This window comes from Bombina bombina, chromosome 2, assembly GCF_027579735.1.
Source record: "Bombina bombina isolate aBomBom1 chromosome 2, aBomBom1.pri, whole genome shotgun sequence".
In the NCBI taxonomy this organism is placed as follows: domain Eukaryota; kingdom Metazoa; phylum Chordata; class Amphibia; order Anura; family Bombinatoridae; genus Bombina; species Bombina bombina.
Window position 1 is genome coordinate 605,728,424 of NC_069500.1, and position 24,199 is coordinate 605,752,622.

At 37.1% G+C, this 24,199-nt stretch overlaps 1 protein-coding gene across 1 annotated transcript in view; it reads right to left on the reverse strand.

Annotated features, from left to right (window-relative positions):
* PGM5 (phosphoglucomutase 5) overlaps positions 1 to 24,199 on the reverse strand; it is a 286,735-nt gene that overhangs the window by 214,567 nt on the left and 47,969 nt on the right. The window contains exons 2-4 of the mRNA XM_053702531.1: positions 16,647 to 16,809; positions 15,175 to 15,321; positions 12,944 to 13,069 (exon numbers count right to left, since the gene is read on the reverse strand). Of these exons, the coding sequence (XP_053558506.1) occupies positions 12,944 to 13,069; positions 15,175 to 15,321; positions 16,647 to 16,809 (436 nt within the window). The remainder of the gene's footprint in view (positions 1 to 12,943; positions 13,070 to 15,174; positions 15,322 to 16,646; positions 16,810 to 24,199) is intronic.

Sequence of the window (24,199 nt, forward strand, 5' to 3'; positions counted from 1 at the left end):
GCGGCGGAGGAGCGAAGAAAGAAGATTGAAGATGCCGATTTGCTTGAAGACATCGCCGATGGAAGAAGACTCTCTGCTGCTTGCTTGAAGACATCGCCCGGATGGAAGAAATCGCCCGGATTGGATGAGGAGTTCGGCCCGGCGTGGTGAAGATAAGGTAGGGAGATCTTCAGGGGGGTAGTGTTAGGTTTATTTAAGGGGGGTTTGGGTTAGATTAGGGGTATGTGGGTAGTGGGTTGTAATGTTGGGGGGTGGTATTGTGTTTTTTTTTTCAGGCAAAAGAGCAGTTTTCTTTGGGGCATGCCCCCACAAAAGGCCCTTTTAAGGGCTGGTAAGGTAAAAGAGCTTTGAACTTTTTTTAATTTAGAATAGGGTAGGGAATTTTTTTATTTTGGGGGGCTTTATTATTTTATTAGGGGGCTTAGAATAGGTGTAATTAGCTTAAAAATCTTGTAATCTTTTTTTTATTTTTTGTAATTTAGTGTTTGTTTGTTTTGTAATTTAGTTTAGTTTATTTAATTGTATTTTTAGATAGATATTTGTAGTTTCTTTAATTTATTGATAGTGTAGGTGTATTTGTAACTTAGGTTAGGATTTATTTTACAGGTAATTGGGTAATTATTTTAACTAGGTAGCTATTAAATAGTTAATAACTATTTAATAGCTATTATACCTAGTTAAAATAATTAACAATTTACCTGTAAAATAAATATAAACCCTAACATAGCTACAATGTAATTATTAATTACATTGTAGCTATCTTAGAGTTTATTTTATAGGTAAGTATTTAGATTTAAATAGGAATATTTTAGTTTATAATATTAATTAAATTTATTTAATAAGAATTTAGTTAGGGGTGTTAGGGTTAGATAGAGTTAATATAGTTAATATAAATACTATAGTAACTATATTAACTATATTAACCCTAATATAATTAGGGTTAATATAGTTAATATATATAATGTAATAACTATATTAACTATAAAATACTTAGGGTTAATATAGATAATATAACTGGCGGCGGGGTAGGTAGATTAAATTAGGGGTTAATAATTTTAATATAGATGGCGGCGGTGTAAGGGGGTTCACATTAGGGTATAGATCAGTTAGATGGTGGCGGTTTTAGGGGCTCACAGTAGGGGGTTAGTTTATGTAGATGGCGGCGGTTTAGGGGTTAAATACTTTATTAGGGATTGCGGCGGGGGATCGCGGTTGACAGGGAGATAGACATTGCACATGCGTTAGGTGTTAGGTTTTATTTAGCAGATCGCGGTTGACAGGGAGATAGACATTGCGCATGCGTTAGGTGTTAGGTTTATTTAGCAGCCAGTTTAGGGAGTTACGGGGCTCCAATAGTCAGCGTAAGGCTTCTTACGGCTGCTTTTTGTGGCGAGGTGAAAATGGAGTAAGATTTCTCCATTTTCGCCACGTAAGTCCTTACGCTGTATATTGGATACCAAACTGCGCGGGTTTGGTATACCTGCCTATGGCCCAAAGAACTACGGGCGACGGCAGAAATATACGCGCGTAACTTCTAGGTTACGCCGTATATAGGATACCAAACCCGCGCAAATATTGGCGTTGCCAGCTTTTGTGGGCGACGATTTTTATCGGATCGACCCCCATATATCTATCAGGTTTATTGGCGTAGATATAGTAGTTGACTTTTAGTGCATGAATGGCTCCTGCAGCTTGTTGATTTAAAAATGCGGCTAAGGTTTCCCTTTTGTTTTGGAGAGTTTTTAACGTTGAGTCTTGTTTGTTTAATTTATGTTGCCTTTCTTACAATTCAATTTCTTGGTATTATTTGGTTAAGAGAGCCTTTCTCTGTTGCATGTGATGTGATTTGTGTTTAATTAAAATTCCTCGAACAAATGCTTTGTGGGCTGCGCAAATATGGATCGGGTTGGAAGTCGAGCCACAGTTCAAGTCCCAATGTTCCACTAGTTGTTGGAAAGTATCTTTGTGTTTAAGCAGGTCCCTCAAACAATGTGGGCTAAAAGCCCAAGACCTGACTCTATCAGAGTCATGCACCCCCTTTATCTGTAAACTAACTATCGAATTATCTGACCACACACAAGTGTGAATAGAGGAGGAGAGTAATAGTGGGTGTAGGACTTGGCTGGTGTAAATGTAGTCCAGTCTGATGTATGACTTATGAGCTGGGGAATAATAAGTGGTGTCATTGGTGATGCCATTTAGAGTCGACCAAGAGTCTAACAAAGAATGAGGGGTGAAGGAGTCTACAATCTCCCTAACTATACAATTGTGATGGAGATTCTTGTGAAAAATTGTGCTGTTCTGTGCTGTTCTGACATTGTAAGATTAAAGTCTCCCGCTAGTATTATTTTGGAATGGGACCATTGGGTGAGAAGGTAGGAAATGTGCTTAAAGAACAAATGTTGATTTTCATTAGGGGCGTAAATGTTGCATAAGGTAACGTCTGTATCTTGGATATGGCCTCTTATTATTAGGAATCTACCTTCTGGGTCATAAATTGTAGATATGTGTTTAAAACCTATGGAGTGACGAATCAGTATGGACACCCCTATTTTCTTTGTGTCTGCTGTAGAATGGAAGTGACTTGTATACTGTTTAAACCAGCATTTAGGGATCTGGGCCTTAATAAAATGGGTCTCCTGAAGGAAGATTATATTAGCTTTGAGACTCAAATATTGGGAAATAGCTGTACGTCTTTTGCTATCTGAATTTAGGCCTCTCACATTGTGTGAGAGAATAGTAATATTAGGCATCATCCTAGCAATACATCCAGTTTTGCCTCAACATCAGGAGTCCCCGCTTAGAGAAAGGACAGATATGTTTGGGGAAGTAGAACCTCAGGCTGCAAAGATAATCTCGGGTGGGATCAGTGGCTACAATATATGTTTGCAAAACAGCATCATCATGAACAAAACATGTAAAACTCTTATTGATAGTTATTAAAAAAAAAGAACAAAGAAGGACTGTCCCCTAACATGGGGTCAATTAAAGAAGCATTTATTGTAATTCCCCTAGTAAGGGTCATTAAGACAGCATTAAAGAAAAAACATAAATAACATGTATAGCATTCGTATTGTATAACATTAACAAGTGTATATAAATCCATAACTCTATTTAACCTGCCCTCCGGCAACCAACCATGAACTGGCTTAAGTTCATACGGGGCAAGTAGTATGTATAATATCTTGTATACTCACGTGCCCACATTGTGAATAGAAATAAAGGATCGAGAACCAGCATCTATATAGTTCTGTCTAGACTGCCACAGAGGTCCACCAGAGTGCCCATAATTATGTCCTTTTCTACCTGACAATGGTCACTGCAGAGTTTCAAACGATTGGGGATGATGAAGATTGCCCTTTCTTCTGCTTTTTCCTATTTATCTTGATCCATTTTGCATTTTTGCTAGCTTGCGGATGTCTAGGGATATGTCGGATCTGGGGCTCCATAGAATTTTCTGCAGAAGGTGGTATCTCCAGAACCAATAATCGGCAAATCTTAGGGATATCTTCTTTGTTTTTGATAGTTATGGTGCCATTGTATTTTCTAATATGGAGAGCAAATGGAAAACCCCATTTATATTGGATTTGGCTCTTCCTCAATAGGGTGGTAAGGGGTCTGAGATCTCCTCTTCTTTGAAGTGTTCTCGGACAGAGGTCCTGAAATAGCTGCACAATGTTGCCTTGGAACTTGAATGTCAGGTTATCCCTTGCAGCTCTTAAAATCCTCTCCTTCTCTGGGAATGAGGTCCTCTTGAGGATAACGTGTCTCGGGGGTGCTGTATCTTTAGGTTTAGGTTTAAAGGGCCCTGTGCGCCCTTTCAATGCTGAATTGCATGTCCTTTTTTCCTCCAGTCAGTTGGGTAAACAGCTGTTGAAGGTAGGAGAGGAGATCTTTTGCCAAAACAGACTCAGGAATACCTTTGATTCTGATATTGTTTCTCCTGCGCTTCTGTTTTCAAGATCCTCGATTTTTTTCTTGGATCTCTGAAAGGCATTGTTATTGAGCAAATATTGTTTGAGACAGGTCAGATACATTATAGCTATAATAACTTCTTTAGGGTCCTCTAGTGATTCTATCCTGTTTCCTAAGTCTGCTATGTCCGTCTTAATTTCAGACAGACTGTTGGTGACAGCGAAGTGCATAGCGTCCATCTTCTCCCATAACTTCTCAAAGCTAGAGGATATATCTTGCTTGGAGGCCAAAGAACGCAGATCTGCCTTAGTGACAGGCATCTGGTCCTCTTCCATGTTGTCTGAAGCAATCTCCTGGACTAGTTCCTCACCCTCCTCTGGGCCAAAAATATCTGGGGATTTATTGCTTTTGGTGTTCTTGAAAAAAGTTGATACAGTGGGAGGTTTAATAGGTTTATCCCCCTTTACTACTCTCCTAGAAGACATGTCTACAGGGCCGAGTGAGTGTGGATAAGTATAAAGTTCTATTGGGCCTCTGCAAAAATCAATCCAAAACCCAGCAGGGTTACAAATAGTGGCTGGAGTTTCCAGGCTAGTTTGCCTCTCCGTGTTGCTAGGAGTTAGTATTGATCACAACTATCCCCCTCTTAACTGGCAGGATCAGGTATCTCCCTGCAACTGTGGCACAGAGTGACTAATCACTTTGAATACCAGCTGTAGCCCTATTGCAGATTGCTTTATTTATGCACCCTTCCTCTTGTGTACAGGTATGCGTTATATAAATGACCTAAGTTGGCGGTTAATGCATACCTCACTGAGTGGGTGTGGAGTACCTCTGATCAGCCGTAGCTGTCGAGACTGCGAGACAAGGGGCTCAGCAGGTATCGTGATCATCCAGCATCAGGTGTCTGTCTTACATTAGCGGGTCTAAGGCATTTATCTCCTCTGCTCCGGACCAGATTTTAAAGGTTAGCATCTTCAGTCTGTTACTTAATCTCACCGGCCTTAAGTGTGGTGGATATCCAGCCCAACTGTATTGCGCAGCATAGGCCTCCTACTTCCGGGTTACCAGAGCTTTGGCGCCGAACGTTTGTTGCGCTCTGAGCGATGTGGTTTGGGCAGCAAGTCCTGTTATAATGATGCCTCAGTTTCTAGGGACTATTCATCTCTGGTTGGCTATCGGTTTGGAGCCCGGTTAGACTCTTTTAGAATGCTATTTTTTAGATTGTTCTCAGGCTAGACTCCACCCCCGTAACTACTTTTTTTTTTAGAAATGTCAAAATTGAACTGTGCATGGGTGTACTTGAATACTTAATAGAAGCATTTTTGCAATATACTTCTGTTAGCAAAAATGCTTCTAGTGAAAGTTATTACTGTTTTTCTGCGGCATACGCACATATCCTGTGAGGGCAATGCACTAGTATCCAAGCTCAGAGAGCTGTCAGTGGTGGGTATTGCTTCTTTGAAGACTTAATTTGTGTTTTACAAGCCACAGCTGACTTTGAGAAGGTGTAGTGCTTGGATACTAGTGCACATGCCCTCACAGGATATGTATGTATGCCGTAGAAAAACAGTAATAATGTTTACTAGAAGCATTTTTGCTAAAGGACGTATATTGTAAAAATACTTCTATTTCATATTGAAATGCACATTTCAATTTTGACCTTTCTATCCCTTTAAATCTATTTATGTTGTGTTTTATGCAACTTTTTTTAACTCACTACCCTTTATGCAAGTTATTCAGTAGCGCTAACAAGACAACAGCAAATCGTGATTGCACTCAAGCGAAAGCGTTTACTTTCAACTTGTAATATGAGCAATATTTCTGACGCTTACAAAAATCAGAAAACAAGACAATATTGATTGCGCGTAAAAGTTAGTGCACCACTTGTAATCTAGCCCAAAAGCTGGAGAGTTTTTCTCAAAATGCGCAATGCACATATTGTACTGATAGAAAAAGGTATGAATGATAACCTAGAAGAGAAGGTAAAGTGCACTGAAACCAGTGTAACTTGTTTTACAAACAAAGTGTTATCACTTCTTAAATAAAGCTTGACAACATTTAAAGGGACAGTGTAGTCAAATTTAAAGGGATAGGAAAATCAAACTTAAACTTTTAAGATTCAGATAGAGGATGCATACTGCAGAAACTCAACACATTGTATAGCTATCCAGGAAACATTAATTACAACGCTTGAACTGGCATGAAACCCAATTTTTTTTCTTTCATGACTAAGATTTCTTGATATCATTTGTTGAAAAGCACACCTAGTTAGGCTCAGGAGCTGCTGATTGGTTGCTGCACATATACACCTAATGTTATTGGCTCCCCCATGTGCATAGCTTTTTCTTCAACAAAGGATACCAAGAGAATGAAGCACATTAGATAATAGAAGTAAATTGGAAAGCTGTTTAAAATTCTATTCTCTAGCTGTATCATCAAAAAAAGGGGTTTATATCCCTTTAAAAATAAAGAAAATGCATTATAAACATTTACATTTGCATTCACCCTCCTTGTATGGTTCCCTTGTTTATGCAATGTGTGGATTAAAGGGACATAAAACCCAAATAGTTTATTTCATGTTTCATATATGCCTCTTGTCATTTGCTCTCCCGATGTGTTCAGCTAGCTCCCAGTAGTGCATTGCTGCTCCTTCAACAAAGGATACATTGAGAATGAACTAAATGTGATAATAGTGAAAAGTTGTTTAAAATTGTATGCTCTATCAGAATGTTTATAGCAAAGTTATACATAGCTGCAAACACTGCTGCCATGTCATGCACACTCCTAAGCTTCTATTAGCCTACCTAGTTTTACTCTCCAGCAAAGGATACCAAGGGAACAAAGCTAATTTGACATTAGAAGTAAGCTGGAAAGATATTTAAAACTACATGCTCTATCTGAATCATGAATGTTTATTTTTGACTTTACTGTCCCTTTAAAACAGAAAAAAAATTCAACAAATGTTTATATTTTTTATCAGGTGATCACATATATATATATACACATATGTAAGTGTGTGCGTGTGTGTAAGAAACATATAATATAATCTAACAAATGTTTATATTTTTTATCAGGTGATCACATATATATATATACACATATGTAAGTGTGTGCGTGTGTGTAAGAAACATATAATCTAACAAATGTTTATATTTTTTATCGGGTGATCACATATATATACACATATGTAAGTGTGTGCGTGCGTGTAAGAAACATATAATATAACAAATGTTTATATTTTTTATCTCAGGTGATCACATATATATATATACACATATGTAAGTGTGTGCGTGCGTGTAAGAAACATATAATATAATCTAACAAATGTTTATATTTTTTATCTCAGCTGATCACATATATATACACATGTAAATGTGTGCGTGTGTGTAAGAAACATATAATCTAACAAATGTTTATATTTTTTATCTCAGGTGATCACATATATATATATATACACATATGTAAGTGTGTGCGTGTGTGTAAGAAACATATAATATAATCTAACAAATGTTTATATTTTTTATCAGGTGATCACATATATATATATACACATATGTAAGTGTGTGCGTGTGTGTAAGAAACATATAATATAATCTAACAAATGTTTATATTTTTTATCTCAGGTGATCACATATATATATATATATATATATATACACACACACATGTAAGTGTGTGTGTGTGTGTGTGTAAGAAACATATAATATAATCTAACAAATGTTTATATTTTTTATCTCAGGTGATCACACACATATATATATATATATACACATACAGTGGGACAAAAAAGTATTTAGTCCGCCACCAATTGTGCTCCCACTTAAGAAGATGAGAGAGGCCTGTAATTTTCATCATAGGTATACCTCAACTATGAGAGACAATATGTGGAAACAAATCCAGACAATCACATCGTCTGATTTGGAAAGAATTTATTTTCAAATTATGGTGGAAAATAAGTATTTGGTCAATATCAAAAGTTCATCTCAATACTTTGTTATATATCCTTTGTTGGCAATGACAGAGGTCAAACGTTTTCTGTAAGTCTTCAAAAGATTGTCACACACTGTTGCTGGTATGTTGGCCCATTCCTGCATGCAGATCTCCTCTAGAGCAGTGATGTTTTGGGGCTGTTGCTGGGCAACACAGACTTTCAACTCCCTCCAAAGGTTTTCTATGGGGTTGAGATCTGGAAACTGGCAAGGCCACTCCAGGACCTTGAAATGCTTCTTACGAAGCCACTCCTTTGTTGCCTTGGCGGTGTGTTTGGGATCATTGTCATGCTGAAATACCCAGCCACCTTTCATCTTCAATGCCCTTGCTGATGGAAGGAGGTTTGCACTCAAAATCTCACAATACATGGCCCCATTCATTCTTTCATGTACACGGATCACTCGTCCTGTTCCCTTTGCAGAGAAACAGCCCCAAAGCATGATGTTGCCACCCCCATGCTTCACAGTAGGTATGGTGTTCTTTGGTTGCAACTCAGCATTCTCTCTCCTCCAAACACGACGAGTTCTGTTTCTACCAAACAGTTCTATTTTGGCTTCATCTGACCATATGACATTCTCCCAATCTGCTTCTGGATCATCAAAATGCTCTCTAGCATACTTCAGACGGGCCCGGACATATACTGGCTTAAGCAGGGGGCCACATCTGGCACTGCAGGATCTGAGTCCCTGGCGGCGTAGTGTGTTACTGATGGTAGCCTTTGTTACGTTGGTCCCAGCTCTCTGCAGGTAATTCACTAGGTCCCCCCGTGTGGTTCTGGGATGTTTGCTCACCGTTCTTGTGATCATTTTGACCCCACGGGGTGAGATCTTGCGTGAAGCCCCAGATCGAGGGAGATTATCAGTGGTCTTGTATGTCTTCAATTTTCTAATTATTGCTCACACAGTTGATTTTTTCACACCAAGCTGCTTGCCTATTGCAGATTCAGTCTTCCCAGCCTGGTGCAGGTCTACAATTTTGTTTCTGGTGTCCTTCGACAGCTCTTTGGTCTTCATCATAGTGGAGTTTGGAGCGTGACTGTTTGAGGTTGTGGACAGGTGTCTTTTATACTGATAAGTTCAAACAGGTGTCATTAATACAGGTAATGAGTGGAGGACAGAGGAGCCTCTTAAAGATGAAGATACAGGTCTGTGAGAGCCAGAAATCTTGCTTGTTTGTAGGTGACCAAATACTTATTTTCCACCATAATATGCAAATAAATTCTTTCCAAATCAGACAATGTGATTGTCTGGATTTGTTTCCACATTTTGTCTCTCATGAGGTATACCTATGATGAAAATTACAGGCCTCTATCATCTTCTTAAGTGGGAGAACTTGCACAATTGGTGGCTGACTAAATACTTTTTTGCCCCACTGTATGTAAGTGTGTGCGTGTGTAAGAAACATATAATCTAACAAATGTAATAAAAAAATATTATTAATACAGTTATACAGGCATTATTATCCCCACACAACAGTAAAGAGAGAGAATAAACAAGAGTAAATAACATATAAAGCCTTCAAATTATCAGTCACTAAAAACCCTCTGCAATGAAAAAATTGCCCAAAAATCTATATTGCTGAGTGCAGCAGCTCAACAGAACTGCAGTGTTTAGTGCTTCAATCATTTTTACCAATTAAATGCTTTCAGGGATCCTTGAAAAATTCCCATTGGCAAAACATGTTGTATAGTGTGGGAAAATCTGCATTTTACATTGACTTACCCACTCAATTAGCGCTGTACATTACTGAGTCAGCTGGATGATGTGGGTAGAATACTTTATCATAAGTGTAACAGTCATAGGAACATCTGGGATCTGTTTTTAATTGAATTGTTGAACAGTGACAAGGCTGAATGGTCCAGTAAGTAAGGCTTTTCCATGACTGTGTATATTCTATGGCAGGGGTGACAAACGTATGGCACAGATTTGCTTGCATTCTGCCCCTGGGCTACTTTTTGTTTTTATTGGCTATAATTGTAGCACGCAATACATTCCTTTTCCTATGAATACATGTATATATCAGCAATGAAGCTTTAATTGTTATACATTATGGATTTAAAAGAAAATAGCAAGAGAGAAATCATATGGGATGTGTGATATGTGCTGTTAGCGGTTCTGCTGGCTGTGATATAGTTACTCTCTGACTTAATGTAAAGTCGTTTTATTGTATACCAATAAAAGCTATTTTTTTACTCTCAACATTCGGACCATTGGCTGCTGGATCTGTTCACTTTGATGGTTTCTCTCTTGCTATTTACTTAATCAGTGGTTTGTCTAAGGGCTGCAACCGCACCCAGCTAATCTGAACGCTCCCTGAAAACATTTGCTGCACACTTAAAGGGACAGTCAACACCAAAACTTTTGTTGTTTTAAAAGATAGATACTCCCTTTATTACCCATTCCCCAGTTTTGTTATATTAATATACTTTTTACCTCTGTGATTACATTGTATCTAAGCATAGTCTGACAGCCCCCTGATCACATGACTCTTTATTTATTATCTATTGACTTTCATTTTAGCCAATTAGTGCAGTGTCTGCCACAATCCACGGGCATGCTCACAATGTTATCTATATGGCCCACATGAACTAGCTCTCCCCTGTTGTGAAAAGCAAATAAAAAAATCATGTGATAAGAGGCAACCTTCAATGGCTTAGAAATTATCAAATGAACCTCCTAGGTTTAGCTTTCAACTAAGAATACCAAGCGAACAAAGCAAAATTGTTGATAAAAGTAAATTGGAAAGTTGTTTAAAATTACATGCCCGATTTGAAACATGAAAGTTTTTTTTGGACTTGACTGTCCCTTTAACGGAGGAGAAAAAAGCCTCCTATGCACCTGTAACCTGGCACCTGGCCTATAACACCAAGAAGACATCCCTGGCGATAGACACAGGGTGAGGTAATGTCTGCTTAAGGAGGAGGACCTGGTGAGTGAGCGTTTTTAATTCATACATGCATCTTGCTATCACTGCTTGTTATAATGTTTTGTCACAGATTGAAGCAAAGACACCACGCTAGTGACACAACCAAAAGACTATCTCAATATACATAGCAACAGAGAAGTACTTTGATACACGTATCCTATACTAATTACTATTTACTCAAGTACCTGTCAGCTAACTCTTCTAAGTGAGATTTTGTCTACCACAAAGCAATTAGATGCATAAAGTTTAACCCCTTGGCTTTCCACTCACACAGATTTCAAGCCTATTTGGGTTAACACATAAAACTTATTTCGTTCTTTAAAAGAAAATAAACAACAACTATAATGTGTCTTTTGTCCCCTTTAAATTAAAAGGGTACAATAAGCACTCGAGAATTCTGGAAGCCAGTGAAACTATACAATTTTACAAATTTCTAATTGGTTCCAATTAAGTATTGAAACTTATCACTCTTCTAGTTTTAGGACATTTTCTGTATCATTTACTAACTTTAAAATCTCCCTTGTCTAAGATGTGATCACCAGTAGCATTTGAAACATACAAAGACTAAGATAAACCTCCTACTGATATATTAGCACCCTGCTGCAGTCTTAAAGTCGTCTTTACTCAGGCTACATTTAAATTGCACTGCTTCAAATGATTTAACCCATTAGAAAACATATTATTGCAGTTTTCAACATGTGCTGTAAAGATTGCTGGCGACCCAGTAGATGATGTATGGTTATCTCCTGCACAGAGCATCTGCTTTTTACTCATTTACAAATATGTATTATGTATATGTACTTGCTGTGTCACTAGAGATTGCCTTATTTTCCCTTATTTTCCCATGGCTCCCATTCTCTAACATCCTCTTGTATTTTATAAATATCGATTCAACTGGAGATAAACAGATTGGAATCTATAGATTCTCCTCTGTTCAAATGTAAGAGCCATTATCTTCCAAAGCACAAATTGCAAAGATAATATATGTACAATCAAAATAAACGCTGCTACTATGGAACAGATTTTAAAGGGACAGTGTACTGCAAACAGTTGTGCCCTTTATTGTGTTCCCAATTATTTATTTTACCTGCTGGGGTATTAAAGGGTCTACAAATAGCTTCTTAACTTTTATTTTGACATTTGAAATAAACATTTTTCCTGTTGACACGGCCACCGATACTGAAAATGTTAATACTAAAGTAATGGGTACAGGAAATCTTTGTAAACAAGATTCAGTAGAAGAAACTACGCTACCATTGGTGGTGTGGAAAAAGATAGTTATTAAAAAGGGTATGCTAATCAGCATCATAAACAATTCAAAGAATGGTGCATTAAAGCAGCTTAAATAATTTCATTTGTATTTATTTATTTATTAGTCCACTAACCAATTAAAGTAAAATAGCAACACTATTTTATAACTAGTGTTGGGGGGGGGGGGGGGGAATTGCACAGACAATTCTTTAAGTTATCAAAAGTCTTACATTTGTAGGCTTTTCTTTTTCTAAATGATTTTTGTTCTACCAAGAGCATCTTAGGTAAATGGGTGTAAAAGGCCAATTTAGTTAGGAAAAACAGAAATAAATGGTAAAAAAAAAGAAAATCTATGCCCCCTGTCACCCTTGATACATATCTGCGTACAAATATTGTTAGCACATGCAATGTTTAAGATCTAACCCCGATTAAAACCCAATCTAAATTACTTGAGCTAACACAACGTGGTAGTAAATATCTGTTGCTTATAAGGAGTCAAAAAACACTTTCTCTTTTTTTTTCTGTAAAGCTAAGCCTTTATAGTGTATTATCATTATTATTATTTATTTGCATAGCACAGTAATATTCTGTAGAGCTGGGTATAAAGGTAGGGTATACTTTTGAGAAAGATAAAATACAGAATAAACAAAACTAGTTAGTACTGGAAGAGGGCAATGCACTGTCACCCACGGTAACCAGGTGACCTGCATAAAACCAAACACACAGGGCACAGCCTATACATCACTGCCTGCCACACACATGGCCCTGTAATCAATATTAACCCTTAATCAACCAATGGGATTCTGAGTTAAATATGACTTTCTGATTGTGAAAGGTTAAGCAGACGGTTTGTTCCTACCTCCATTCATGGCATCAATCCTTATCTTCAGCTGGTCAGGGCCCGTGAGCAAACCTTTTATTGCACTGAAGTCAAAAATAGTTCTAAGCAAATTGAGGTAAACATCTACTGAATCCACTATTTCAACTGTGTAAAAGAGAGAAAAACAATAAACATTATTACATTGTCTAATATACAAAAGTCCAGTGTTAGTGAAACTAGTCTCACTTTTACTCCTATTCTGAATGCACAAACTCAATACATCTATCCTACAAATGTTCTTATCCCACAGTTGGATATTGGCAGATATAGGGATCTGTTATATTCTAAGTTTTGCATAGTTTTCAAATGTTTTTTTCGTACATTGAACTCCAAAAATATCACTAATACTCAAATGAGTCAAAATCCATCACATATTTTAATCCATGTGAAAACTGATTCCATTCAGCTTTTTATGTGATTTTTAGATTCATTTAATAAACAATCTTGAAAATGTCACTGTTGCTTTATATTTTAATTGGCTTTTATGTTCTAAATGTTTAGGTTTTTGCACATCCTTAGTTTAGATTTTAATAAACTAGATTTATTTCATGGTTTAATTCAGAGTTAAACATATAGGCAATATGACAGTTTAAATCTGTGAAACTATGTTCAGAACTAAACAGTAACACCATGTTCATTTGAAATTGTTAAAGTAAAGGTAAACTTTAAAAATACTATTAAAACACTTTCATTCATCAAAGTTTACAAAGCAGCCGTTTTGATTAAAAACTTATCTCTCTTCTTTGAACAGCCAGAGCAGCTTCCCCCACCCGGAGATCCTCTCTTCACACGTCATCAATGACTAATCCAGCTTCCTCCAATCACGGCTTTCCCCCCAGGGTAGTCATTGCCTGAGGCCATGCCGTGATTGGAGGAAGCTGGATTAGTCATTGATGACGTGTGAAGAGAGGATCTCCGGGTGGGGGAAGCTGCTCTGGCTGTGCAAAGAAGAGAGGTAAGTTTTTAATTAAAACGGCTGCTTTGTAAACTTTGATGAATGAAAGTGCCCCTGTTTTTAATAGTATTTTTTAAAAATGGGCTTTCATTCATTAAAGTTTACCTTCACTTTAAGTTTGCTCTTGTGATAAATTGATCCTAGCCTAGATTTGCAAAAATATAAGTGCTAACACTGCTTAAAATAAATCAATAGCACCCCTAGTCTTGCTCTCATATTATAAGTTGAATTAAAACTTTTTCGCTTGAGCGAAAGCCTCAGGTGTGCTAACATCTGGAGGTTGGATAACGCTGCCACACTAACTCCCTCTCTCCATACACTATTGTGGGGCTCGCTACAAAGCCTTGCTCTAGCTAATTCACATGAACACTATTCTAATGGATTTAAACACCACAGAAATGAGGCCAAAAAATACATATCCTGAGTTGAATACACATGGCAAACTCTAACAGATTGGCATGGAGGTTGTATGCTTCTTTTTTAATCAGATGTCAGTTTAGAGGATTAAACAATCAGAAAAGTGTGAAGGCTCACATTTTGCCAAAGAGTTTTCTGGCTCTTGGGAGGCAGTTTCCATGAAATATTTCAGTAAAAAATTGGGGGCTAGAAATATCTGATGTGTGTGGGGGTGTCAATTAGTGCGGGAGCAAATCAATTGGTTTAATTGCAGTTGAGGACCACTTCTGACAAGAAGCCCTTGGAACGCAATGTTGTTAATTAGAATTCCTTTAAAGATAAGCCAAATAGAAGGGAATATAGGTCAGCAACAAGTGATAGTACCAAGAGAGACCCTTTGCTTCTGGAAGTCTATGCTCAAATGGATATTGTGGAGAGAACTTTTTTTGTTAATTAGCATCTGCATTTTAATTTAGTTTTTTGGGGGGGGCGGGGGGGGGGGTGTTAAGGTTTAATGGGCATCCTTAGGTGTTGGGGAAGTCCTTAGGTGATAAGAGATTAATTGAAATGAGGTTGTGGTCAGGGTTACAGGTCAGCTTCTAGTTGAGGGTCAAAGGTTTTTTTTCCTGGTTGGTCACTGTTCCTCTCTAATATGCTAACTGAGGGGTGTCATTAATAGTGATTTGTTTGAGGTACCACTGCTAATAATAGAGTTTTTCATTTTAGCCTCATTTTAGCAGTTCTCATAGATTGTAGTTCTATTTCACTGTTCAGTCATGTGATATGTTAATGTTCTTATTAAAAAAAAAAATACACTGGCTAGAAGTTTCACATAAACATGCAGGAACATTCTGAATACCTCTAAATGGCTTGAATTTATTCTCCAGGTCAAACTCCTGTCTTCCCACTCTTGAGAGGTCAATTTGAAGGTCTGAACAAATAGCATATTCTTCAATAGTTTTGCTAATCTGGAAAATCTTGTCATTAACTGTTTCTGGAGCAGGACCTGGAGAAAAGAATGAAAATGAAAACTGCATTAAATTAGAAATTTCATGGAGATTGGATAGAAAAGTTCCCTACTGGGTAAGTGTGCAGAACAGATGTACAATGTATTACAACAGCTACTGTTATTACTGAAATCTAGTGGCAAACAGGGACAAGGGGAATTGTGAGATATGTCCAACATCTGCATATAGGAGGACTAGAAAAAACATCTGGTTGGAAGGAACAATATCTTAATGATCCAGAGAAATATTAATGTATGTTGGCAGCTTCAAATGGGAATAAAATTAAGTGTTTTAAGAAGCAGCAGGTTCCCAAATGTTTATTTAAAAAAATCATTATGATGTCCAGAGAAATATAAGCAAGTGTCACTAATTTAAGGCATGTATACTTCAAGGAATCACATTCTGCTCGTTTTCCAAATTAATTTTCATGAAAAAAAAAACTGGAAACAATCCACAACATGATATATCAATAATGACAGTTAACTACTTCTGTAGTAGTGGTGGTGGGACTGATGAAATGCACCAATTTTGATGCCAAATAATTAATTTTACAACATGGGATGATCAAGGAATATAATTGTAAAGGAGAAAGAGGAAAGCATGGTGTGACATGGTGGTTGTTTAAAAAACAAAAACCTCACATAAATAACTGTAAGCTTACAAGATATGACAGACGGTGACTACTAGGAGATGCAATCTGTCGAGCCCCTTGGTGGTCAACATCTCTACTACAAACATCAAAAGACATTACTGATTCTTAAAGGGACGACCTACACCAAAATTGTTATTGTTTAAAACATAGATAACGCCTTTACTACCCATTCCCCAGCTTTGCACAACCAATATTGTTATATTAATATACTTTATAACATTTAAACCTCTAAATGTCTGCCTGTTTCTAAGTCACGAAAGACAGCCTCTTATCACATGCTTTTTTTTAATTAGCTTTTCACAACAAGAGACAGCTAATTCATGTGTGACATATAGATAACATTGAGCTCACTCTCATGGAGTTGTGCAGGACACTGCAATAATTGGCTAAAATGCAAGTTAATAGATAATAAATAAATAAATAGCCCTGAGATAAGGGGGATGTCTGCAGAGACTTGGATACAAGGTAATCACAGATGTGAAAAGTATATTAACATAACCATGTTGGCTGTGCAAAACTGAGGAATGGGTAATAAAGGAAATATTTATATTTTTAAACAATAAAAAATTGGAGTAGCATGTCCCTTTAAATGGTGGTTGTAATTGATTCCCAATGGGAAAAGGCAATTGTCAATTCTGCTTACAGACTGGCTATGAGAAATGACATCCTTACCTCCATTAGCAACATTAAATTTTATTCCAAAATCTCCCCCAGGTCCTCCTGGATTGTGGCTAGCTGTTAGGATAATCCCTCCAATTGCTTTGATCTTTCTGATGATGCAAGACACTGCAGGAGTGGACAGCAAACCATTCTGACCAATGACCAATCTGCCAATCTAAATTCACCAAGAAAAGAGGCCATGGGTCTTAAATTGGTAGGAAATCTTATTAGAAATTGACAAAGGGTTTAAATTAAAATACATGTGACAACACTCTCAACATCACTTGTTCCACTCTAAGCTAAAACATGCAAGCTCAGATGGCTTCTGACTTTGCTTTTTAAACCATGAATTAGATAATATGCTAGACTATGGGGCATATGTATCAAGCTCCGAATGGAGCTTGATGGCCCCTGTTTCTGGCGAGTCTTCAGACTCGCCAGAAACAGCAGTTATGAAGCAGCGGTCACAAAGACTGCTGCTCCATAACCTGTCCGCCTGCTCTGAGCAGGCGGACAGACATCGCCGGAAATCAACCCAATCAAGTACGATAGGGTTGATTGACACCCCCCCTGCTGGCTGCCTATTGGCCGCGAGTAAGCAGGGGGTGGCGTTGCACCAGCAGCTCTTGTATTCAGCGAGGTCTGGCAGACCTGATCCCCAGTGTCGGATCAGGTCCGCCAGACCTTGATAACTTGGGGCCTCTGTATGTGGTATGATATGAATCTCAAGTTAAACAACCACATTTCATAGCTAAAATTAAAAAAATACAAAGCAAATGGTCACAAAATTGTACAGTTTTAAGAAAGCCGCATAACTTTACCCTAGATGTTGGAAGTTGAACTTTGAACTTGTTTTCTATAATATCTACCCTTCTCTGTGCAGTACGTAAATTAAGTGGTTTATCACAATTTATTGGTTGTTTTATGCTGATAATGAATTGTATAGCTATGTGTGTGTATGTCTCTAAAGCATTTGAATATGTGTATTAGAAGTATAGTGGGCAAGTGTGTTTATTTACTTAATGAGTGTGCTAATTTTTGTTAGTATAAAAATGCTTATTATTGTTATTATTACTATTTTAACTTTAACTGATTTAGCAGATAGCCTTTGTCTCTGTTTGGTGACATGCAATATGTCGTTAGTAATGTGTTTTGAGCAGTCACAAAACTAATGTTTCGATTGATAACTGAAAATAAAACAATAACTAGTGTCTAGTAGTGTATCAAGTCCATTTTGCTGTGGATTTCGCTAATTTAAATTTGCTTGACAAAATTGCTGATAAAGATTGAGAACATAGAATGTGTTGAGCAAAAACAAGACTTACCTGTTTTCAGCAAACCGATAATTAAAAATATTGCTGCTAAATATGGCTTTTTGTGATTTTTTTCGACATCTACAGCTGTTAGTGGTTTCAAAAGGCAAATTTATCTATTTCAAATAACAAAGAAAAGGCAAAGGAGCCATGTGTAACTATGTGTATACTCCAGCAGTTAAAATTGATCAACATAAAAACAATTAAAGGGAGATAATTGTACAATACAATGTCCCTTTAAGTTTTAAATTGTCAGGGTTGTCACTCTTCCTGCACACTGCATTTCAGTGAAAGAGTTAATATAATCAATTACTTCTATGAAGGTAACATAAATAGGACAATGCCATATCCTTCTATGGTCCTTAGTACACAGCTGTTTAGGACAGCAGCTTATGACTTTGCATTGTTGTGGTTACATCTCTGCAGCTGCCAAATTACAAGATATTTGTTCCCTCTGTACACTACAGAACTGTGAGAGTTTGCTGTGGACTATAAAGATACACACACCCATTTGGTTTAACAAAAAAAAGTAGATCATGAAAAAATATAAAACAATGAGTTGGGCTTGTGTTTCCCATTGTTCAGTGATGACATTTCTGTAAAGCTTTCCATGTATGGCAAAGGCTCAAGCTCTTAGACACAGCTGTCAATAGGTTTGCCAGCTCTTAATAGGCTTGGCTGAGAGAACTGTAACCAGAAGGAGCTGAAATTAAACATGTAAGTAAACATATGAAATGGCACTTGATGTGAGGTGCTATGCTCAAATCATCCCAGTCTTATAGTATATATGTTAAACTCAATCAGCGAGGGTAAACTCCCCTTTGCTCTGCAGTATCTGCATCTCTTATGCTAAAAATAGCCCTTATATATTTTATGTCACCTATACATCTTTTTATTACATTAGATCAGCACTGCTATAGTGATAATGTGTATGTGTGTGTGAAAATGTGATATATATTTATGTGTAGCAGGTCCGGTATGAGAGTGCAGTTCCCTTCCGTGTTTTGTATATGTCTAGGGTGATTACATATTCCTGTGCACCCTTCCCTTGTTCCCAGTTTGTTTGGATTTGAAAGCTTGCATTGTGTGGCTGTTTTAGGGTCCCAGGTATTGGAAAGGACCTTGACGAGGTACCTGGGCTTGTCCCATTTGGCCAGATGCGGTAACTAACCTTTACATTTTCGCTTTTAAATCTTAGCTGAGAGCTTGTAAGTGAGTGCTGGGTTTTCTCTGTGTGTTGTATTAATTTGTTTTGTAATTTTTCCTATGGTTCTTGCACCCAGACCTGTCTGGGGTTAACTGCCTGTGACTCTGGGGACAGCACAGCTTCCTGTGAGTGCCAGTGGCACCCAGGACTGAGCATGTTGCAGGGTCATGGGATGTGTACCCGGTCCGGTATGAGAGTGCTTTATCCCTTCCGTGTTTTGTATATGTCTAGGGTGATTACATATGCCTGTGCACCCATCCCTTGTTCCCAGTTTGTTTGGATTTGAGAACTTGCATTGTGTGGCTGTTTTAGGGTCTCAGGTATTGGAAAGGACCTTGACGAGGTACCTGGGCTTGTCCCATTTGGCCAGATGCGGTAACTAACCTTTCCATTTTAGCTTTTAAATCTTAGCTGAGAGCTTGTAAGTGAGTGCTTGGTTTTCTCTGTGTGATATATATATATATATATATATATATAAATACTGAACTTTATTCTACCTTAGCATCTGGCACTGTGATTGGGGGCAGAGTGTTAAGGGGCAGTCCTATCTCTATGTGGTACCAAAATGTATAAAACATTTTGTAAAATTGGTGTTCATACAGTTGAAAGAATACACTATATCTTTTTGCATCTAGCTGATTATATCATGACCTAATGCTTCAAATAATGCATTATAGGACCTTTCACCAACATATATCGTAGCACAGTTTAAAGCTTGCCTCATTCATATTCTGGTGTAACTATTAGGTTTTGCATTAATTATGTTATAATTATTATGGAGAGTCTGTTTTTACATCCATCCCTATGAAAAACATAATGAGAAACATTATACCTATTATATAATGCTTATTATATACAAATCTGTTTGTTGTTTTCTTCTAAGCCAATCCCCAGAAGATTGTGCTGCTACATTCTTGGCCTAGGGTGTGTTTGCTTCTGAAATATGGGGCACATATTTGTATGTTTTTGTATGTTTTGGGAGTGTGTAGCAAAAAATAAAAAAATCTAATTCCTGGCCCAGCCATCGGTGTTGTGTTGCAATCAGACATTAGCCTTGGTTCTCTGCTTGGTTCCTTGATCCTAGCAGATTTTACCTAAAAAATGCACCCCAATATCCCCCAAACAAAAAACAGACACCATTATATTTAGTAAAACAAGACCAAATCATTGTATTAAAGGGACACTGAACCCAAATTTTTTCTTTCGTGATTCAGATAGAGCATGACATTTTAAGCAACTTTCTAATTTACTCCTATTACTCCAAATGTTCATAATTCTCTTGGTATCTTTATTTGAAATGCAGGAATGTAAGCTTAAATTCATCCACCAATCAAAAACTGCTGTCCAGAGTACTGAACCAAGAAAAAAGCTTAGATGCCCTTTTTTCAAATAAAGATATCAAGAGAATGAAGAAACATTGATAATAGGAGTAGATTAGAATGTTGCTTAAAATTGCATGCTCTATCTGAATCACAAAAGAAAAAATTTGGGTTCAGTGTCCCTTTAAACAATTATTTAACTCAATAAATTCTCAAATAGTAACAAACTTTCTATTGAGTGAATAAATTAAACAACTTACTGAGTAAAATGACCACACTACCTCAACTGTTACACATCTTAAAAACTCTTCCGATGCACCTCACTAACACCTATTTACTGCAATTATAAGATGCGATTAACTACTTCATATAGGGAAGAATCAAACCTTGAATTAATTAAACCATTATGTATAGACCCCTGGGGGAGGGTGGCTTGGGAGTGCCAAACATTGTGAAATATTACAAAGCGGTAACCCTACAACGAATATTGGAATAGCATGGTAACATTGAATCGAAAGTGTGGACCACTCTAGATTCCTACCTACTAAAAAGTACATCATTAGCCGCACTATGTTAGGTCAACCCGAACATTAGACCACCTTTGGCCACAAGATCTACACTATACCCGTATATATTCAATAACTGGGACTCCATAAGAGACTCACAAAATGGTATAGCCTCTAAAATATCCCCTATGTCCCCTATCTCCTATAATGCTGAATTCCTCAGGGGGCTGGAACGGCACAAACCTCATAGAGGGGAAATAGGTTATATGACACCATTTATTAAATTTAACAACTAACGGTAAACTAAAACAAAGAACTGATTTGACAGAAATAGCTGGGGGACGCTACTCCACATGACAAAAATTTGCCCAATTAACTCATCTAATTAATAGTTCCCCACATGAAGAAGAACTTTGAACAGCTAAGTCTCGCGGACTCCACACTCTCTATATCTCGACAACTCTTAGATCATACTACCATAACTTCTCTACCCCCATACACCACCCAGTGGCAATTAGAGATAAATATACCTATTAATGACAAAGACTGAAAAAACATATTCTTTAACACCCATAAGTTTAGAGCTTAACCATAAAATAATGACCAGCTGGTATTTGGCCCCGACCTGACTTGGTCATATCTATCCAAATGTTAACAATGAGTGCTGGTTAGGCTGCAACCAAAGGGACAGGATCTAAAAATTGATATACATCGTAAGGAAACAGACTGTAATACCCTTCTTAGGTACGACAGTTTTCACAATAAAAAATTAAAAGACTCACTGCCAAGGAGTTAACTAATTAGGGTTGATCGAATAGTCAGTGAGGAAGAAACAAAACAATTGAGATTGAAGGAAATGGGGAAGAAGTTCCTAGATAGAGGATACCCTGTATGGTTAATAAACAAAGAAACCCATAATATATGCCATAAAGGGGATAGAAATTTAGCCAAACAGGCGAATAATGAAAAAATTAATATTTGTATCCCAGTATAGTGATTACAGTGAGAAAATATCTTACATAATTAGAAGACTCATTATGGCCCACAGGTGAGTAATAAACCTCAATGATATTTTGGTTAAATCTGATTTGGGATCTAGACATAGTAATAGGGAGAGATACATCACTGAAAAAAATATTGGTTGTTATCCTTGTCTGGGATGTGGCAATTGCCATTCGGTAATAAAGGGCAAAGAATTTGTCCACCCTAGGAGTGGACATAAATTTAAATCTTATTACACGTGTGAATCTACATTCGTGGTTTATATAATAAAATGCCCATGTGCGAGAATTTATATTGGAGAGACCACTCAAAGTATGAGGAATAGATTAAATCAGCATTAATCCAATATTAGAAAAAAAGATGAAAAAGCCCCAGTAGCGTGTCATTTTGTGGAGTATGGCCATCAAATCAGCCACTTAGATGGCAAATTATAGATCAAGTGGATGTACCTAGAGGAGGTGGCAATAGGGAATTGCTTTTAAAACAAAGGGAGGCCTTCTGGATACATAAATTGGATACCATGTACCCTAAGGGGTTAAATAGAGAATTGGATTTATCCGTTTTCCTCTAGATACATCCACTAATCTTACTGTATTCTTACCATATCTTTAAAAATAAGGGTTATTTCTTTGTTTATATTGTTTAATACTTTGTAGTACAGTATATATATGAAAAGGTTTTATGCTATTGTATTTTCTGATATGTACATATGCTCTTTTGTACTTAGCCTTGTCTTTTAAAAAAAAAAACAACAATAATTTTATAATAAGGATCGTATGTGTAACCTATAGATGGCAGTATGTTTAATTACAGCATGAAGTGTTTGGCCATGAAATGGTTAAATTTTTTGAAACTTTTTTTAACTGTTTTTTCATTGGTTGTTGTATACCTTTAAATAAGACACAGGTGCATTTCAATGTATGCATGATTAAGGGATTGTGATCCCGAAACGTCGCATACCTGTGCTGTTTATGCTTCAATAAAAAAGACTTGTTATTAACCTTATGGTGCTGTGGAATATTGAACTCTTCAAACTGGAACTATGCCACACATCTGGTGGCAACGTAAAAGTCTCAAACCATTTTGGAAACAAATAGAAACAGTATTACCAAGGGATTATGGGAGCATCCTTTTCTCTAAACCCACTAACCATTCTGCTTACCCATAAACCTCAGAAAATATGTAAATAAATAAGATGGAATCTCCTACTGATAGGCCTGAACAGTGCCAGATTGCTTATAGCAAAAAATGGAAAACCTCCCACCCTCCCACTTTTATGGAATGGTTCCAACACACATCAACCCTTCTCACATACAAAGAATATGTATATTTTAGAAAGGAAAACTTAACATGCATTATGATATAAAGTTCTACAATTTATGCTTTGGAATCTGTTGGCACTCTACAAATAACCGATAATAATAATAACATAAGAGACTGACCAACCTTTTTCTATCCACTAAAAGGCATATGCCGGAAGCGTTATGCTAATCCAAGAGCAGTTTATAACCTGCACTATCAGAAAACTATCGGCTAGATTACGAGTTTTGCGTTATGAGTGAAAAAGCTTCATAACAATGCTTTTTCACTACCGCTGCTATTACGAGTTTTGCAGGTATATCTGTCCTGCACACTTTTTTGACCGTAACGCAACGTAACTACCGCAGCTTTTAAAAAGTCCTTTTTCAATGGGACTTCCATAGCGCCGGTATTACGAGTATGTCTGTCCGGCCAAAAAGTGAGCAGTACAGCCAATACCGCCAAGATCCGTACCGAAAACTGAAAGTCAGTAGTTATGAGTTTTACGCTACAAAGCCGTAACATAAAACTCATAACTAAAGTGCTAAAAAGTACACTAACACCCATAAACTACCTATTAACCCCTAAACCGAGGCCCTCGCGCATCGCAAACACTAAAATAAAATTATTAACCCCTAATCTGACGCTCCCAACATCGCCTCCACTATAATAAACATATTAACCCATAAACTGCCATACTCCCACATCGCAAACACTAGTTAAATATTATTAACCCCTAATCTGCTGTTCCTAACATCGCTGCAACCTACATTACTGTTATTAGCCCCTAATCTGCTACCCTCAAAATCGATGCCACTATACTAAAGTTATTAACCCCTAAACCTAACCCTAAGTCTAATCCTAACCCCCACTAACTTTAACATAATTAAAATAAATCTAAATAAAAATTACAATTAAT